The 20626-nt window shown below is 46.3% G+C and overlaps 1 protein-coding gene across 2 annotated transcripts in view; it reads right to left on the bottom strand.

The window, feature by feature from the left end:
- Positions 1 to 4294: 4294 nt before the first annotated feature.
- C8A (complement C8 alpha chain) overlaps positions 4295 to 20626 on the bottom strand; it is a 68074-nt gene continuing 51742 nt past the window's right edge. Inside the window, exons 8-12 of one of the 2 annotated variants that reach the window (XM_079101905.1) lie at positions 19063 to 19188; positions 17851 to 18011; positions 13407 to 13629; positions 10489 to 10654; positions 4295 to 4595 (exon numbers count right to left, since the gene is read on the bottom strand). In XM_079101905.1, the coding sequence (XP_078958031.1) occupies positions 10503 to 10654; positions 13407 to 13629; positions 17851 to 18011; positions 19063 to 19188 (662 nt within the window). In that variant the 3' untranslated portion in view covers positions 4295 to 4595; positions 10489 to 10502. Of the gene's footprint in view, positions 4596 to 9537; positions 10655 to 13406; positions 13630 to 17850; positions 18012 to 19062; positions 19189 to 20626 lie in introns of those variants that run through there. The other variant, XM_079101904.1, reaches the window with a different exon arrangement.

Raw genomic sequence — 20626 nt, 5'->3', positions numbered from 1 at the left:
CAGAGGCCGTATAATTTTCTTGAGTTATAATCTATCTTCTTTTAAGATTCCCCAGAGACAGAGAAGAGCAGTTGTCTTTGGTTGACAGGAGGCTCCTGCGAAGCCGACACCCGCACATCCAGGCGAGCGCCGCCAAATTAAATTCTGAATCTCAATCACAGCCACCGCTTCTAATGGGAAATTTGAGTTGATTATGGAGATGACAGCCCAGGTTCACGTTTATTGCATTTAGCAGAAATTGTTTATCCTATTAAATATGGTCTTGAAGGAGAGACAATTGAATTGCCGAGCACCGGTGAATACCCGGGTGACGCCCAGGCGCTGCTAAACTGTGTAATAATTATATTCTTATTTGTGGGCTGAACTTCCCCACATGGCTCTTTTTGCAAACAAATGCATTTAGGAGGAGATTGAAACATAATGTGAGAATTAAACTAAATAAATGCAAACTGTACTTTTGGAGAATCGCGGCCACTGTAGCTCACCCTCGTGTACCTGCAAAGGAGCTGTGCTGTCCAAGGGGCAGGGCCCCAGCACTGTGGTTTGGCAGACATCCTGGAAGTGTAAGTACAGCACAAGATATCTGGTGTGGGAGATTTCTGCATCCAGAAGAATGAATCTTTGAAATGCTGTGAGCTCCTCTGAGCACTTAATGTCAGGGTGGGAGGCTTCCCGTGTGACCTTGGACTAATAACATAACGTCTGTGGGAATAATAACTATTGTAATTAGTTTAACAATAGTAATAATAATAATAGCTGCCAATTATAGAGTGCCTCTCAGTTATGAAGTCTTTTAACCTACATTATCTCATTTAATTTTTATCTGAATTTGATGGGGTAGTTATTAATATAGTCATCAGATGACAGATAGAGAAATCTTCAAACAGAAACCTGATCCTTACTAAGAATGGGCTGCCTATGGAAATCAAGGTACGATGTAGGGCCAGGAAAAAGCTCCTGCTAGCAGAGAATCCAGATGCAGGAAAGAGCCCTCTCTGCCTTAAGATGAGTCTGGTCTGCTCCCCAGGACTTATAGGAAAGCCCTTGGGAAAGAGTGTGCCTGGTACTTTTGAGGATGCTGAGCTGGTCCCCCTTGGGGTCTTCATGATCAGCACTTTGATGGAGAAATGCCCTGACCATAGGATCTTGCACACAGCTGTTCCACATTTGCCTCCCTTCCTAATTCATCCTTCAGGTCTCAGATTATCTCTTCTTTCAGCCTTCACTCTTTCCATTAGGCTAGGAGATGTTATAGTGTGGATCTGGAATGTCCTTCAGCAGCACCACACCAAAGACCAAGTGTTGACCATGTATTCAAGCCTTGTTATTTAGTGTGGTGCAACTGGAGGGTAAAAACTTTGAAGTCATGGGGTCTAGAAGGAGGTTTTAGGCTCTCGAAGGGGACTGTGGGAGCATGGTCTGTCTCTTTCTTTTATTTCTAACTCTCTTTCTTTCTTTCTTTCTTTTTTTTTATGCTTCCTGAACTCCATAAAATGAGGTGAGCAGCTTTTTCCACCACATGCTCCCTGCCATGATGTGCTGCCTTACCACAAGCCCAAAAGCAATGGAACTGGAATAAAACCTGAATCCATAAGCCAAAATAAACCTTTTGTATTTTTTTTTTACTATCTCATGTATTTTGTTAGAGTAACAGAAAGCTGACTAGCACAGAATAGATGTTTATACTCTCTGTTCCCACAAATATGTCTATATTTTGTTTTACAGATTGGAGATATCATTAATAACATCATGTCTATTCACCGATGTTTCTGGACTTTGATGACATTGTATTATAACTTACTCCTTATTGATTTCTCTTATTCCCTCACAAATATAATGCCCATGGAGGCAGAGGCACTGTACTAATATATCCTGAGGAACAGGCACAGTGTTGGGCACTCGTGGGCCATCAATAAGTAATTGTTGCATGAATTAATGAGCTAATGAAAAGGGATGAATGGGGCCAAGGGAAGAACCTCCCCATGTTGGTAAGAAACTTGAGTGAGTCGATGGCATATGATGGTGACATCAAGAGACTTGGGGCATAGTGACCCCAAAGATGGGGCAACCTACACAGTGGTGAAGAGGACACACCTTCAGCTGGCTTTATGGGCAGCATTGCAAAAAGAGAAGTGAAATAGAAGAGGAAGAAATATCACTGACATCAGGACAGGGCTGACAGTTTGGGGGGCAGTGGTGGTGAAACCCCCGGGAAAGCTAGGAATCTCCAGGGAACTTTACAAAGGAAGGGAGCAGCACATTCAGAGACTGCCAAGGAAACCAAGGTTCAAGAGATTGCAAAAAGCTAACCCTATAGGTGGCAGAGGCAGGAAAGAGTAATCATTTAAAAAATTCATCTTCCAACCTTCTGCCTCTACCTCGGGTCTCTCATTTCCAGATTAGTTTGAACCTAGACTACCCACCTGAAATCTAATAGCAAAAGTACACCTTAGATCTTCGAGATTCCTTATTTATTGACTGCTGTTATAGAATCAGAATTTTCTACACAGAGTTTTCCTCTTTGAGTCGTCTTTCCTCAGTGTTAAGCCAGACTTCAATCCTGAGGCATTCAGACACTCCAGGGCCTGTGTGTGGAGACGGTACAATGTTACCTCTCAGGAAAAACTGGAGACGGCATAGACAGAGCTAGCTAGCTAAAGCCAGGGTGGTACAGTGGAGGCCTGGCTCTGGGGCTTACTATCTTGTGGCTGCAGGCAGGTTCTGTGCCTGTCTGCACCTTCATTTTCTCCCCTATAAGATGGGGATGACTGCAGTAGCCATCTCCTGGAGTTTTCTGATCATCATCTGGATTCCTGAACTTCAGAGGACCCCTTGTACCCAGGAAGCTATAACTAGCTATGTCGTTGCCATGATCACTTCCAGGGATTCTAAAACACCAACAAGAACTGCAGGTTGTTGGTTTTTTTTTTTTTTTTTTTAAGTCATTTAAAAATGCTTCCAAGAAATTTCAGTGCAACACCCACTACAACAAGTCAGAACAAAAAGACATAAAATAGCTTAGCTCCTGGGAGATATCTTAATAAAGGACATGGAGGGCTTTTCTATCCCAAGCTCTGGGTTATTAAGGGAAAATGTAACAGCATAATAACTAATATTTGCAGAGGGCATTACCAGTTACAAAGAACTTTCACATACCTAATCCAGCTTAATCCTCTCAATGCCTGCAAGAGGAAGAATTTATTATCTGCCTTTGACAGGTGATGAGACAGAGCTTCGGAGAGACTGAGTGATTTGCCCAAGACCACACAGCTCAAAAGCAGCAGAGCCCAGTCCCTGGGCTGCTGCTATTTACCCTGTTCATGTCTCCCCCGGCAACAGATGCAGATCCAGCTTCATCCACAGGGCTGGTGCCCACCTGCCCACTTGCATAGAAGAGATGAGAAAGGCCCCCACCCTCATGTCCCTGCATCAGAGAAGCTGAGAGGGTTTGAAGGTCTTTGTAGCAGACAGAGGGTTAAGACCTAATGCCATAATTTCCTGGTGACTTTAATCACATCACTTATCTTCTCTGTGCCTCAGTGTGCTCATTGGAAAATAGTCATTCAACCTCGTGGCACAAGCGTGAGGGTTAAATGACATGACATACACAAAGGGATGGCCATTACCCCTGAGTGTCTGGCACATGGCAGATGCTCAACTGCTCCCCGTTCTTGGGTGCTAAACAAGACAACCCTGCCTAACGTCTGCCTCTTTCTTAGCAGCCTCGCCCCTGTCTCCTTGAGTATGTAGATGCATTTCACAGCAAGAAAAAGGAGAAGAATCTGCGATGGCATTTGCAGTGGGGGGATTCTCCAGGGGATCGTCAAAGGACTCGAGTGGCTGGTCTGACATTCACCTCTGCTCAGGGGCCACAGCAGAGCCGGGCACTGCTATGATGGCGATGGGCTGCACTCACCAGTTATCTCGAGTCTACACCTTGCACCCCCAGGTGTTCCTTCATCCATCATTGGCCATTGTCTGGTATCCACTCCCCGTCCCCCGCCACCTCCTGCTAGATGACTCCTGGTTAATAAGCCAGTTTGTTCACATCCTGAAAACTATCTGATTCTCGCCCCTTTATCCCCAACACCATCCATCCATCAACTGCTTGCTCCACACGCTTGGTTAGGAAAATGGGAATGGGGGAGGGAGACAAATCATAGATAAAACTTCTTAGCTGTTATCTCTGAAGAAATAGAATGGATAAATAGATCTGTCAGGCATGTATCATGCCACTGGACAGCAAAGTCTATTTGTTAAAAACAGGTTAGGACGGGAGGATTTATCTCACATTTTAAACCGTTAATATAGAAGGGAAACATATTTTCCTTTATCTCTTCCAGGGGGTTGGGGGGAAATCCCCAGGCCATGAATAAGGAATTTTAACTTGATTTGATGGACTCCTCTTCACTAGGGTGGAAGAGGTGGGCTCTCTCTTGACTTTTTGCAGCCTCCAGGCACGATTTGGTCTCTGCTGTCCTCTGATGCACCAGGAAGGTTGCAGGATCCAGGAATCCCGGTTAGTGGCTTTCCACGATGTTCCCTCTCATGAGTTCCTGCATGTTAGCCACAAAGGCCTTTTCTAGTCTTTACCACTAACATTGACTGAAGACAGAGAGAGAGAGAGAGAGAGAGAGCAGCATCAACAAGAAAGCTCAAACATACCAAGCACTACGCTAGGTGCAGAGATTCCCAAGGTAAACAGGAGCTCCCACCTGCCCTTCAGGAAGTCACTGGGTGGGGAAGACAGACAAGTAAGTGATAGTGATAGTGCATAGAAAATGTTGGAAAACAGCCATAGGAGGGTGTAGCACCCGGTGAGATGGGAAGTCATTTCAAGTGTTGGGGTTGGCTTTCTGGGCAAATTCATGTCCTGAAGACAGTGGGTAAGAAGCTGGAAAAGGTGGCAGCCAGGGATGGGAAGTGAGAGGTGCTTCAAGAAGTAGCATGCACAAAGTCCTGGAGGGGACAAAGGCCTGAGCTGTATGGGAAATTGGGCTGGAAATAGTTCTTCATGCTACACATGTTTACTGAGCCCCTTTTAAGGCCAGTATCCAGTCCTATTTTTGGTCCTGGGGATGATGTTATGAAAAAAGGCTTGTATGGAGGGAGGTATGGAGGGAAGTGTGTTAGGTATAGAGGGAGGTGTGTTAGGTATGGAGGGAGGTGTGTTAGGTATGGAGGGAGGCGTGCTAGTCAGTTTGGGTTGCTGTAACAAAAAACACCATAGACTAAGTGGCTTAAACAACAAAGTTCTGGAGGGTAGAAGTCTAAGCTCAAGGTGCTGGCCAATCCATTGTCTGGCGATGTTGCTCTTCCTGATTGCAGATGACCATTTTCCTGTTGGGTCCTCATGTGACAGATTGCAGGGAGGAAATGGGTTCTGCCATGTCTCTTCTTACAAGGGGTCTATCCCACCATGACCCAGAGGTTACACCTCCTAGTACCGTTCCCGTTAGAGTTAGGATATCCACATATGAACTTTGGGGGAACACAAACATATAGTTCATAACACCCGCTCAGAAAGGGAAATCTATAATCTCAGGTAGTGATGGTTGTTATGCAAGAAAAATCTGATCACAGTGAGCCTTTTACATAGGTCAGACAGGAAAGGTCTGAGGAGAGGTGATATTTGAGTAGAGACTTGAGTAAAATAAGGAAGAGACCCTTAGATGAGCTCATGTAGGGGGCAAGTATTTCAAGCAGAGGGATAGCAGATACAAAGGCCCTGGGGTCGGGCAGGGCCTGACTTGTATGAGGAACGGCCAAAAGGTCTGCATGGTTAGAACAGCATGACCAAGAGAAGGACTGGTTGGGAGGAAGTGAAATCAGAGGAGGAGTGGGGGCTGTCATAGAGGGCTTTGTCCAACGCATCAGGGGCAGTAATTTCCTTATACAATGGGCATGTAGAGCCTGAGAGAGAAAAGTGGAATGGGTGGTACGTTGGCCTCAGATCAGAAAGTTGTGGATCCAATTTGAAATGCTTTACCTTTATAACAATAGTTGTGGGGTATGGAATGCCCCTCCAGAGCACCCTAAGGTAAATGAAGAGGGGGCAGGGAAGTGGCTGTGAGTATCTCCCCTGGACCCAGCACTAGCTGGAAAGGCCCAGTGACCGAACCTGAAGTGGAGACTCAGCATCCCCAGCCTGCTGAGGGCCAGCACCAGTACCCAAGGAGTGGGGCAGAAACCACCCGCACCTATGTCGGGGTCATCAGCTCTGGGACGCTGCACATCACTGTGCCCCTGTGGCTTGTGCTATGGTCTCAGTCTTGCTGGATTCCAAGACTCTGCAGGCCGCCTGCCCCTCCTCCAGGCTGTCTTCCTGCTCCAGGCTGGGCTCCTCCCGCAGCCCCCGGGCTTCTTGCTGGCCTGGGACTCATCACCATCATTTACAGATCTCTTCTGCCAGGCTCGACATCCTCCAGGTCTGGGACCATACGTGACTTCCCTGTACCTCCAGCTCCTGGCATGGGACTGGCACTAGAGATCACCAGGAAGTGGGTGGCCCAATTCCACAGTGGAGGGGCAGCTGTGGGAATTTCATTAGTGGAAGAGAAATGCCCTTCCGCTAGTCCACATCCCATCCCCTCCTCTCTGCGCCTTCGCTCTGCCAGCTCTCATTTCTGCAGCGTGGCTTTTGAAGCCAACCCTTTCTCTCTGTCCATTCTCTTCACCCTAAAGGCATATCGTTCAGAAGAGATTCATTGAGTGCTGCGCTCTTTAGATCTTCCCCTCTCTCAAAGAAAAAAAAAGAAGAAGAAGAAAGCTCTCCTTATTGCTTTTCTCTCTGTCATTAATTTACTGTTCAAAAGACACCTTGTCAAGCTGAAGATTATATCTTTAAACCATGTGTTTACTCGCACTACCTATAAACCCTGAGATTACAGAGCTCCTTAAAGGACCGAGGAAGAATGTGCTGCGTGCATTTTATGCTTTTTGCTTTGTGGGAGCAAAAATTCCTGAAGAAGGAAAGGCACTGATCTGGTAAAGGGCTGCTACCTTTGAAACTGCCACTGCTGCTGTATTTTATTTTCTAGAACTTCTGGGGATGGGCCTCGGAGCAGCGGGGCTGAGGCTGGCCCCCGCTAGAGGACAGGAGGATGGCATTGCTCAGCTAGTGGTTTGGGCTCACCCTCCATCCAGGTAGTCTCTTAAACCCAAAGTTTTCCAAATGCACCCAGATTACTACCCTGGTCTCCTCAGGAGCCTCCTCGCCTCTTGTTTCTCCCCTTTTCTGCACAGCATGAGTGATCCTTCAGATCCCTCCATGGGCAACATCAGAGCAGAGGTGAGGGCTGGGCCAAGCATGGGCTCCATGTAACACATCCAGTCCATGGCCTTCCAGCCCTGGGACCCGTGTGACTCAACCATCCTGCCATCCAGCGTCCTTAGCTGTAAAGTAGATCTCACAGAACAAACCCTGAAAGGTTCTTGGTAGGACTAGATAAAAAAGCATAGATAAAATTTTTTTTTTTTTCCTGTACTGGGGATAGAACCCAGAGTCACTTTACCTCTGAGCTATATCTCCAGCCCTTTTGGATTATTTTTATTTTGAGTCAGGGTCTTGCAAAATAGTCAAAAACTGACCTCAAACTTGCAATCCTCCTGCCTCAGCCTCTGGAGTGGCCAGATGAACCTTTCTGTTCCTGTCCTTCCGCCTATCACTTACCCCATATGAGGACTTGTCCAACTCTGAAGCATTTTCAATCTTGGCTGCACTTGAACTTGCCTGGGGAGCTTTTAAAACTCCTGATGTCTGGTTCCCACCCCCAGTGATTTGGATTTAAGTAGTCTGGGGTGCAGCTTCTGAACATCTGAGTTTACAAAACTCCCCAACAGAGTCTACTGTGCAACCCAGGTTGAAACCACTGCTTCAAGATCAAGATTGAATGTCCTCTATAAATTACCCACTTGGCCTGGCATATTTGACCTCCGGTCACTTTCCAGCATCTGCCTGCCACTCCCCAGTAAATAATGAATGCAAATTAATTATTAATGTAAATTAATTGTGAGGGTAAAAAGTAAAGTAATGACAGGATGAAAATCAGTAAGGGATTTGTTTTTCTTTTTCCTCCTTTCAGATAGAAAATCTAAGTTTATTTAGAAATAACTTTTGAACCATATTCTTTAATTAATGGTAATGCTAATTTGCTATGTGACAGGTATTGTGATAAGTGTTTTATGTATTTTATTTTCTTGTCCTATCTTTCCCATTCTCTCTCTCTCGCTCTCGCTCTCTCTCTCTCTCTCTCTCTCTCTCTCTCTCTCTCTCTCTCACACACACACACACACACACACATACACACATGCACATAATACTCTGTCTCCCCTTCCAATTTTATCTTGTGCTGAATTTCTAACTCAAAGATCACATCCTTGGTTACTGAGTTAAAAAATCCTTCAAGGTGTGGGTCAAACTCATGCCATCCATAAGTTATATACCAGGGAGAGATAAGTCTCTCTGCCTCCTGGCCACCTGTAGCCTTTATTTTCTATGCCACATATTTGGGTATTAACTCAGCAGTCAATTCCCTGTGAGCCCTAAAATCCCTACTTGCCTCATGTACATAGTTGGTCCTCCATACTCAAGGGTTCTCCATCTGTGATTTCAACCAACTTGGGGAAGAAAATGTGGTCAGGTCATGAACGTGACGGTTGTGTCTGTCTGAATATGCAGACATTTTTGCTTGCTATTATTCTCCTAACAATGCAGTATAATAGCTATGATGAATACAGCATTTATATGGTATGAGGTATTATAAGTAATCCTGAGATGATTTAAAGTATACAGAAGGATATGCCTAGCTTATATGCAAATACTTTGACATTTTTTATAAGAGAGACTTGAGCATCCATGGGTTTTGATATCTGTGGGGGATCCTGGAACCAATCCCTCACAGCTTCCAAGGGACAACTGTATGTAAGTCTATTACTACTTAAACAAGATTGAGAACCATGGGAAGCTATGAAACACCAGTATATATGTCAGTCTCCAAACACTACCCAAGAACCTACTCTACATCGGGAATGTAGATTTGGCCTTCAAGAAGTGTATGGCTTAGATCTGGAATGTTCCCCCAAAAGCACGTGTTGAAAGCATGGTCCACAATGTAGCAAAGTTCAGAGGGGGGCTCTTAGGCAATGATTTGATCAGGAGGACTCTGAACTCAATAGTGAATTAATCCATTGATGGCTGAACCAGTTACTGGGAGGTGGGACCTAGTTGGAAGGAGTAGGTCACTGGAAGCATGCCCTGGGTTTATCTTGTCCTTGGCTCCTTCTTCTCTCTCTCTGTCTTCTCTGGCTCTCTCCCTACTTCCTTCCCTCCCACTATACCATTCCACCACCACGTTTGCACCTCAGCTAGCCAACCATGGACTGAACCTCTGAACCCATGGGCCAAAATAAATCTTTCCTCTTTTAAGTTGTTTTTGTCTTGTATGTTGATTACAGCAAAAGCAAGATAATACAAGTGGCTCAAACTCTGGTACAGAAAACTAATAGAAAACCAAAAAAATTCAGGTTCACACATCATGCTCTCTACCTGAGGCTTTACTAGAGTGCTGTGGGACACTAGAAGGGACTATAATAATTGATTCTCCCAAGTATAGGTCAGGGAATATGAGTTGATGGTACTGACTCTCCAAATGAGATTGACTGGAAGGCTGACCAGGAGAGACCTCATCTATGAAATGGCTCTTGAATCCATTCATTGGTTCAAACCACAGATGCTGACTCATTCCCTGCTATATTCAAGGCCCAGCCCTAGCCTCTGGGAATACAGTGCCCTACTAAACAAAGCTGATTTCTGTCTTCAAGTTTACCATCTCTTGGGGAAAAAAAAAAAAAAAAAAACAGATCATAAATAGTCCCAGGAGATATGGGACTGATTGTATGTACTGAGATCAGAAAGTCTATGTCCCCCCAAGTTCATGTATTGAAGTCCTAACCCCAAAGGTGTTGGTATTATTAGGATGTTGGACTTTGGTGGTGGAAGGGATTGATTAGATCATGAAGGTGAAGTTTTCATAAAAGAGGCCCCAGAGAATTCCTAGTCCCTTCCTCTATGTAGAAGCACACTGCAAAAAGACAGTCATGTATCAACAAGAAAGTAGGCTATGGACAGACACTGGATCTGCTGACAACGTGATCTTGGACTTCCAGCATCCAGAACTGCGAGAAATAGGTTTCTGCGGTTTATAAGCCACCCCTTGTATTGTCATAGCAGCCTGAATGGAGGAGGACAGAGAAATGATTCTGCAAAGTGGAGGTGCTGCTGTTGAAAATATCTACAACATGGAAGCAGCTTTAGAACTGGGTAGTGGGGAGAGGCTGGAAGAATTTGGAGGTTCATGCTAGAAAAGCCTGCCATGCCATGAATGATCCAAGAAAATGGGTCTGTGCTGATTTGCATTTTCTGTCAACTGAAAGAAAATTGTATCCACTAGCCAGTGCCAGGGGCCACATTGCAGCATCCGGCCCAACCTGTGCCCCGGTGCTCAGCAAGCCTGAGTCTGCACTTTCCGCCCTGGGCATGAGGCGCCTCCGTTCTGGGGAGCAGGGTTGTCGCACTCTCTCCTTCTTTCCTGGGTGCCTGCTCTGCATGCAGTCCAGGAGCTCCAGCAGCTCCAGCGACCATCTGCTTTGGCTCCTGCAGAGAAAATTTCCCAGGGGAGGAGGAGGTTAGCTGTGGGAAGCTGCTGGTGGGAAGGTGCAGAGGGAGGGCCATCCTGTTACCCTGGTCCTTGGGGAAATGCCTTGGGGTAGCCAACCAAGACCTCTGTGCTCACTGCCTCGCACTTAATTTGAAACTCTGGACAGAGTGAGAAGAGGCCACTGGGAGCCCATCTCATGAAATTGGAATCCGCAATTCCATGGAAGATGGATAGCAGAAGGCGGCTAGAGGCACGTTCCTCTCAAGAATGACAGCAAGACACTGGAGGGTGTGACAAGCAGGGATACTGCCCAGCTGGGAATTCAGAGCAAAGGATTGACCAGACACCTCTCCTGAGCAGATTGCTGGGCTTTTGTATGAAGTTTTGCAAATCAACTCCCCCCAGACTCTGACAATGGGGACACAGTGGGTAACAGATTCTCTGCACTGAGCATCAGAATACATGCACTGACTGTGGAATGTCTGAAAATCGTAGAATCCAGTCCAGGATGCTAATTCCTACCAGCATCTCTCTGCCCTCGGGCAAGCCCATTTCCTCTCCAAGGCTGTTTCAATTCTATAATGTGAGAAGGATAGAATAATCTATTCTTTATTATTTTTTTCATCACTACTTTTTTCCTAAATGAAATCTTCCATGGACCCCAACATTTAAGTCACATAAAAGGAGAACTGTTCTGTTTGAAGCTGGGGTGTTTATCAGGCTCGCCCTCCTCTGGGGCAACCCTTAGGACCTCAAGTCTCCTCAGATCACAGTGTGAATAGCATTGGATTAGATTATCTCTATGTCCCTTCCAGCTCTGTAATTATGCTCCCTGATGGGGCAGCCACAGCAGGATTCTCTGTCTCTGTTTCTCCCATCTCTGTGACTTAGTCCCCATAGGCAATGTTTTGCTGGGAAAACTCCTAGGGACTCTAATAGGTCTCCATGGTGGTTGATGGACTCCCCAGCCTTAGATTTCCTTGCCAACCCACTCTCTGTCAGGCTGAAAGTTTAGCTCAATAGCCCCAAGGCCACCTGACATTCATATCCTGTTTGGAACAAGGTTAATGGAGCACCATGAGCTGTCTGCAATGACTGAATGTAAGGAGAATGGATGCGGAGAAGCTGGGGCTTCAAATGCTTCCCTCTGTCCCCGACCCTCTCCAGATCACAAGCATCATGCTAACCCCATCTGTATGACTCAGAGATTCCAGGAGTGGAAGAGACCCTGAGACCATCTTACCCTACCATCCGCTGGATGAATGAATTCCTTCTAGAATTTCCTGACAAGTAGTCAGCCTTCTCCCTCTCTTACTACACACATACCACGGTGTGCTTAGAAGGAAGTTGTTTCTCATTGAAATAAAAATTCCTTTGCTCTTTCTCTTCATTAGTCCTACAATGTCATCTTAGCAGCCACACAAAAGAAGTCTCATCCCTTCCACATGGTCATTCTCAGGGTTCTCCTGGGTCTTCTCCATGCTCTTCCTCTTGGAACACAGGTCTGAATCTTCCGAATTCCCTCCATTGCCCACGTTGCTTGGCCAATGTCTGATGAAGCGTGCACCGGGAGCAAAGCTCCTGGGACATCAGATAAGCATCTCATTCTAGCTCTTCAGCTCTATTAACTTAGCCTTTTGCTTTGGGGACATCTGCATCACACAATTGACTTCCACTGAGTCAACCGATCCATTTTCTACACATGGCTTTGGAGCCACACGGCTCCCACCCCACCCACCCTGTGCTTGCTTTGAACAGTTGGTTTTGTGGACCCAAATATCTTAGGTTCACCCATACACACTTCCTTTACATTTTCTGTATTACAGCAGCCAAAAGAGATTGATTTATACATTGCTTTGGCAGCCCGTGTGTTTTGCTATCATTCTATGCAGCATATAAAAACAGTTTTGTGTGCCTGCAAAGTTGGAAGCGTAGGTATTGAGACATGTATGGATTCTTGGAGCTCAAAGGAATGTAGATGAGAAAGTTAAGCCCCAGAATATAGTGCAATAGCTGGGACTCATATCCAGGTCCTCACACTTCATCTTTACAGCACAAAGTTTTAACCCTTCCTGGTGTCCACTGGTTCATGCAGTAGCTATATACATGAAAACCTGCTTGCCCCAATCTTGTTTTGGTCTTAACTCCTTGCTAGTCTAAGAGTGCAAAGACAACACTCAGTCCTTGTAGGAGTTGAACTGTGTTCCTGAAAAAGTCATGTTCAAGTCCAAATCCCCATTCCTTGTGAACATAACCTTGTTTGGAAATAGCATCTTTGCAGGTGAAATCCAATTAGGATGAGGTCATGCTGGATGAGGGTGTGCTCTAATCCAACGACTTGTGTGCTTACAAGAAAACAGACCAAAAGGGAAGAATGTCTTGTGAAGATGGTGGCAGAGTCTGGAGTGACTCATCTACAAATCAAGGGACCCAAGGATTGCCAACATCACCAGAAGCTAGGAGAGAGGCACAGGGCACGGGCTCCTCAGAGTCCAGAACCAATCTAGTGAAGCCCCTGAAGTCTGCACTTCTAGCTTCCAGAAGAATGTGATAATAAGGGTCTTGATGGCGGGGAGAAAGCACAAGAGCCATTAAACATGGAGGTCAGCAATAGGTCTCTTGAGTGTGGGTTTCCAGGTTGGTGGATATAGAGAGGACAGAAAGGAGGGTCCAGAAGCCCTAAGGTCTGTTCTGCACTGGCCTCTCTGAGCTGGGCCAGGCCAGCAGAGTGGGATGCAAGGGTCTTACCCTCTAGCTCCATCCGCTCACAGGCAGGGCCCTGGCGACCCAAGCCACACTGACAGCGGCAGCTGGTGCCCTCCAGGATGGGTTCCCCATTGTTGAAGCAGGGCCCACAGCGGCAGGCATTGAATTCCATCAGGTACTGGTCCAAGGCCTGGCGCAGGTTCTGGCGTTTGGTCTCCAGAGGCCCCAGGTTTGTGTGGCGCAGCACGTCATAGATAGGCTGCATCTGTAGGCACAAAAAGAACGAGGGCCCATTCCTGGGATCCAGGAGCCCCAAACCAGCTGCCAAGCTGTGGGTAGGCCTGCTCCATGCCAGGCACAGAGGCAGATGTCTAACTTGATCCTACCGCTATGGTCCGGGCAGCGACGCTGTGGATAGGTACTGAGCGCCCCTTGCAGATAAATGGAGGCTCCAAGTGTTCGAGCAGGTGGCTCAGGATCACACAGCTGTGAAGAGCCAGCGCCTCCCTGAATGTGGACTTTCTTGCCTCTAAAACCTGTGCTTTCCCAGTCCCAGAATAAAAGAGACCTTAGAAGTCACTTGTGCCAATTCATCTGCCTCTTCCAGGACTTTCAGAAAGCAGGAAGCTTATAATGCATTTGTATGTCTGTGTTATGGGGTGTATTTTCTGGTTTTGATTGTCACCCTTTTATACGGGTCTTAATAAAAGTGGTTGTGTTGTTATTGCTGAGCAATCCCCTAATAAGGGAAGTGTGGTGGCAGGCGGTTGGGACCATTTGCATTTGAGGCCACCCACTCCGGGCAGGACTCAGGCTGAGCACTACTGCATTCAGTAGGAGAGTTCCTTACTGGTAGAAGTGAGCTGTCCATATCCCAGGTTATTTGGTAGCATCCCTGGCCTCTGTGGACTAGATGCCAGCAATACCTTTCCAGTCATAATCAAAACTGTCTCATGGCATGACCAAATGTCCCCTGGGGGCAAAATTGCCTTTGGCTGAGAAGCAGTAGATGTGGTAGAAAAAGGACTGAACCTGGAGCCAGAAAACCTGGCTTCGAACCCAAGCTCTCCTACCTCCAGCTGTGGGATCTTTGGCACATGACACACTGAGACTCCCTCCCTCATCTGCAAAGTGAGAACAGCCATCCCACCCTCCAGGTTCACTGGGAGAGTGGCGGGAGGTGACCCAGGGAAAGCTCTGTCACATGGGGAAGACTAAATAACCTCTGCCTACTTCCCAGCTGCCTGGCTGGGGACTCTCCACCACCCCTCTTTTAAGTCTATAAAATGCGCATTGTCCCTATTTCCTAGAACTTTGATGACCTGAAGAAGAAATGAGTGTAAGGTTCTACTGTAAGGGGGAAGATTAATATGAAATCCCATTTCATATTAAATGAAATTAATGTTTTAAATTAACATCAATGATTAATTGATAATAATTTAACTAATATTAAAGTACCATTTCATTCATTAGATGTGATGATGTTTAAAAAAAAAAAAAAAAAAAGCACGAGAGGAACCCAAGAGGGAAAGTGCTTTGCTGGGTCCCCAGCATGTGGAGGGGAGGCCCGCGATGGGACATGCCTCTGGAAGCCGTCAACAAGGGCGCTTGCAAGAGTCCTGACTGGTTCCTGGAAGTAGGGACTGACAGACCTTGGCGAATGGTCAGGGGCTGCGGCCCAGGCCACCAGGCAGGTGATGTCTGGACTGGCTGGGCCCCTGGCCAAGGGGAGAAGATCACTTACTGGAAGTTCAGGGAATTTGGCCCCACTGTTAGGACACCAGTGCAGAATGGGCTGCCCTGTGGCCCTGGTTAAAGACGAAGATGACGCAGTTCCAGGGAGGGCCAGGGCCGTTGGCAACTTCCCGTTGGCCATGCAGCAGGACTCCACTCAGTTCCCCTTCTCAGCCTTCCCCCTTTCAGGACCCTCGGAAGTGGGCCGGCGGCCACCCTGGGGAGGGCTGGTGGCACTTTCCCAAGAGGAGAGAGGTGGAGAAAGGTCTGAGAGTGTGAGTTCCCAGAAGACATTGGCAGTGATCTGATCCCCATCTTACAGGGGAACCAGCAGATGCAGAGCAGGCGGCAATGCAATGTAAGCCGCCATGCGGCACACACACGACAACACAGCAACATAGTGTGCACAGCATGAAACACGCAATGCGACTCCCGCGGTCACCTTCGGAGTGCCCGCTGTGAGTAACCACTGACCAGCGCTGCGGATGTACGAGAGAGGAAGGCCTGTCTCCACGCTGGGCATCCGGTCTCCCAAGCCCCTAAGGGGACCTCCCTGTCGGCACCCTCTCCCGTCTGTCCTTCCTTTCCCTGTGAGCATCCTCCTTTTCAAGCAGGGCCAGCTGTGTCCTTTCTCTGCTCTAAAACCTGCCTGTGACTTGTCACATCCACACTTCTTGGGGAGCAATGTGGGTTGTGAGAGTCAGCCCGACAGGCTCAAGGTGGGCCTCATCGGCATCATCTGCAGGCTATGAGCTCCTGGCCTGGCTATGCAGCCTCCAAGAATCAGCTTCCTCTACTGATATTTGCTAAGTTCCTGCTCCTGTCTCCCTACCTTTGTGATGGAGCATACTATTCCCATGTTATCAACAGGAACTGAGACTCACAGAGTGAGACAGCTTATCCAAGGTCACACATGGCAAAGGTGGCCAAGCCAGGCATAGTAGCGCACACCTATAATCCCAGCAGCTCTGGAGGCTGAGGCAGGAGGATTTTGAGTTCAGAACCAGCCTCAGCAACTCAGTGAGGCCCTGAGTAACTCAGCAAGACCCTTTCTCCAAATATAATATAAAAACGGGCTGGGGATGTGGCTCAGCAATTAAGCACCCCTGGATTCAATCCCCAGTACCAAAAAAAGGTAGCTGAGCCTGTCTCAAACTCTATCTTTCCCCTTCCTTCCAAACACCAGGCTCATTTTTTTGCAAAGACATTATTCAGTCTCTAAATTGTGGACCTCAGTTTTCATTTTGGAAGTTTTGCTCAAGGCAAACACAAAGTTCACCTTTTGACCATGAAAGTTTATCTATTTCTCCTGATATCAATTTTACAGTTTTTGCTCAAATCACTAATAGCTTGATGATAGCAATTTTCAGACCCTATGTGAATTACAGGGGCGTGAAAGTGGTCCCTTACTTATTGGCAAAGAAATGAAAGCAAGGTTAATCCATCTGACCTCTTTCTTCATAGAAAGCAGGGTGGTATGATAGGCTTTTAGGTTTAACTGTTGATATATGTTTTATGAGAAGTACATGCATACCTGGGATTGTAAAGGCATGTGGAAAACAGGTGAAAATAGAGAGAAAATGGTTGGGAAAACAATTTCACTTAAAAGGCTGAGACACAAACTTTTTAAAAAACAGACTACCCTGCTTTTGACCCTGCATTAACAGAAGCAGTTGGACAGCTGCCGGAATAAGCCACTTCCTTTGCAGCTTTGGTAGTTTGACTCCCTTTGTGAAGTTACTAGTTTAAGCCAGGTTCCCAACTTTGTCACTATTGACATTCCAGCTCAGGATTTCTTTGGGGTGTGTGTGTGTGTGTGTGTGTGTGTGTGTGTGTGTGTGTGGTGTGTTTGTGTGTGTGTGTGTGTAGGGGGCAGGGGGTTGCTCAGTCTTGTAGGATGTTTGCCAGCAGCTTTGGCCTCTGATTCCAGTGGTGCTGCCCTTGTCCCCTGCAAGGTGTAACAATCAGAAGTACCACTGGACACGAACACATTTCCCCCTTGGAGCAAAATCACCCCTACTGTTAGAAGGAGGGTGTTAGGACAGAGGGAAGTGAGAACTTCCAAAGGGTTTCAGTCCAAAGGTCTGAAATCCAGGCACCACCCCCACTGAACTCTGTGTCCTTAACTCACTCAATCACCCCATGCCTCAGTTTCCCAATCTTCTCAATGGGGAGAACCACACCTATGCCAGAGATTCTGTTCACTGATGAGGAGATGAGATAATTTAGAACAGGGACAGAAAATTACAACCTGGGTCCATGTTGAACCCACAGATTGTTTCTGTATGGTCTTTGAACTAAGAATGACACTTATATTTTTAAAGAGTTGTAAAGAAGAAGAAGAGAAAAGAGAGCAACTGCCCGTCCCACTGTGTGTCAGAGACTGTATGTGACCCACAAAAACTAAAATACTTACTATCCGGCCCTTTAGAGAAAAAGTCTGCCAACCTGCCAATCCCTTTGTGACATATACAACTTTAATGATTAAACAAGTTTTCATTTGTTGAATGTGACCTAACCCTGCTGGACTTCCAGGACCACTGGTATAAGCCTGGGCCCTGAGGAGCCTGTCAGTTTTGGGCCCCAGCTCTCGCGAGGCCTGGTCTCAAGTCACGCCCTCCCTCTAGTCAGTGTGCCATTACATTTAATCTTGTTCTTTGATGGGCTCATAATAAGAAATATGAAATGATCTGGTCTGCTTCACTTTCATTCCTCATGGACGTAGGGTTTCTTCAGCTGCGAAAAGACTTACCTCAAAATCGATAACAACAGGATTATACTTTAATGATCTCCCCCAGGAACGGTATGCAGTGGCGCTGATGTTTTGTGTCAAGCCACCGCCCCAGCCAGAACTGCCACCTTGCACCCGAGAAATGACGTCTTCCACGGCCACAGCCCGCTTGTCTCTTTCTCCTACCAAGAGGATAACTGCATTAGCTCATTTCCCAAAAAGCCAGAGAACAAGCTGCCCAGCTCCACTAAGGAGATAGAGAGCAGCTGACGTTCTCTCTCAGAGCTGCTTCCCGTCTTCTGCTCTGCTTGGCTAACTAGCAGGATAAGGCCGAAGGAAGGACCAAGAGGTAGAAACAGACTCAACCTCTAGAGTAGAAGAGACACTGAGAAGATAGTCACGCCCAATGTGGAAGATAAAGGGATGGGAAAATGGGTGGTCATTCATCCACTCATCCATTCCTAGTCAAAAGTTGACTCAGACCCTCCTATAGGCCCAAGAGTCTCAATCAACTATCACAGGTGCCAGGATGGTTTTCACCATGGCGTTCAGTGGGGGCCATCAGAAAGTGGTCAGATACTCAGTAGGGGGTGAGGGGAGTTGTCTAGGAAGGTGAGTGTTGGCCAAGAGGAAGGAAGGGGGCAGAGGCCTTGGGACTGAAGGCCCTAAGGCATGACAACCTAGCACTAAAGATGAATTGTGAATGGGTTTAGTATGCACTATAAGCTCTTTCCTAATCCCCAAACCCTCTGCCTCTCTCATGGAAAAAAATACTCAGTGCATATTTGATGAATGAACGAGTGAATGAAAACATGAACACCCGTATTAATTTGCTTGGACTTGGTAACCACAGTCTCTTCTCCCTACAGCTCCTTTCCTCCCTCAGGACTATTATCTGATGAGTCTTCATTCCGACAGACCATTTTTCAAATTCTGCCTACACATCCCCTTCATCCCAGTTCTTGTGTGAATCTTTGTCTAGTACTTGAAATCTGAGGGTGGGAGTTGGGGGATTGCTCTGTACCAAGTCAAATATTTCCAAGGTGGTTCAGGGGCATGGGGGATTCAAAATGCAGCTACTACATGCATGGTGTGGGGCATCTAGCATCTGCAGCGTGACTGTTGACTGGAATGGAACTAGTCGGGGACGGGGCGGGGAATCATTTTCATTCCTTGATTGTTCAAAGGAAAGGCTGGCTTCTCTTTTAGGGAGACCCATTGCTTAACACTTGCCAATTTTGCCACCTCCAAATTTTTCACAATGTTCTCCTGATAAACTTCCTCCAATTTTTATAGTATTGTCATATACAAAGCCCATGGCACCTCCAATGCATGTCTGAACGTCTTTACTGGTGATACCTGCAACAAGGAGACAGAAAACCACAAAATTATGAGATACTAAAGACAGTTAAGACAGTATAACCAGCTCACAGTGGCAAAAGTGAACTTCAGCTTTAGAGTCTGAGAGACCTGGGTTGAAGTGCCCATGCTCGAACACAATTTTAGTTTTATCTTCTGTATGGTTCCATTTCAAATATTTCTTGAAATGAGAATGGATATATATTGTACACTTGATGCTTAAAACATGTGAATTCTACCAGAGAAACAAGTTGTACTCCATTTTTTTTACAATGAATCAAAATAAATAAATTATTTAAAAAATGTTAATGTTTCCTCCTTTGCCCATTGTCTACTGAGCCTCCTAGAGGCACCAATTCCAGTATGTCCATCTCCAGGTGGACCCAGGCCTAGCATGGTGCCTTGCCCATGATTATCACCATGTTTCACAGATTGCTCCTTAATATATATGTCTTCCTCCTTCTTCCTTCACTCTTTCCAAAGTCTACTCAAGCTCCCATTCAAATATCATTTACTCCTGGGAGCATCTTTGGATCAGAATAATCCACACTTTTTTCAGAGCTATCAATGTTCTTTGTATCCTAATGCTCATCACAGTTCTTTCTGTCCAGGTCCTCTTGGTACCATAGAGGGGTCAGATTTCTGCTAGAAGATGGCTAGATCACCGTGGTACATCTGCCTGCCCTTGAACCCCACAAGGACTCTTGGCCCCCATGAGCTGCCTCTGAATTTGTCTTCATTGAAGGACCCACTGAAGAACTTGCTTACACAGATGAGGAAGTGCTCTTTAAAGCAGGAAGACCATTTTGCCCCGATTACACAGTTCATCAATGAACAGAGCTGGTTCCCAAGCCTGAGCTGGCCTCATAAGACAAGGTTAGATAAGTAGACGGAAGCAAGATGTGGACCACCTTTAGAGGTCAACTTTATCTGTAGTTTACGGGGTCTTCCGAAAGTTGTAAGCGAGAGTTTGTATTTCAAAATATAATTCCTTTGAAAGCAACATGAAGTAATTACCAGTTGGCAGATTATTTTTCTGGCAAGAACAAAGGAAAAATAGTTCAGGCCTTTCAATTGAGTTGAGAATTAAACTCACTATTTTCAAGAGGGCATTGAGAATCAAACTTTATTTGCCCCTATCTTCCATTAAAGGGCAGTCTGTGAGGTCAAGGACTTGTACCTGTGTCCCCATTTTCTCACTAGTATAGCCACACAGCGCCTGCCCTGGTGGAAGTATTCAGAAAAAATGACTGATGAATGGAAAAAAAAAAAAAGAAAAAAAAAAAAGGACTCTTGAATAAATGAAAACCACGAGCCCTTCCGTAAGGGATTCCAGTGGAAAAAATAGTAGAAATTCAAGTCCCAGGCACCGACACCCTCCGTGAGCTTGGGGAAGGGCCAGATCTCAGTGGGCCTCAGTCTCCCATTAATGGAGACA

The sequence above is a fragment of the Sciurus vulgaris genome (genome assembly GCF_902686455.1).
Source record: "Sciurus vulgaris genome assembly, chromosome: 1".
Classification (NCBI taxonomy): domain Eukaryota; kingdom Metazoa; phylum Chordata; class Mammalia; order Rodentia; family Sciuridae; genus Sciurus; species Sciurus vulgaris.
The sequence above is the reverse complement of the archived record's forward strand: the minus strand, read 5'-3'. Positions and strand labels throughout refer to the sequence as shown.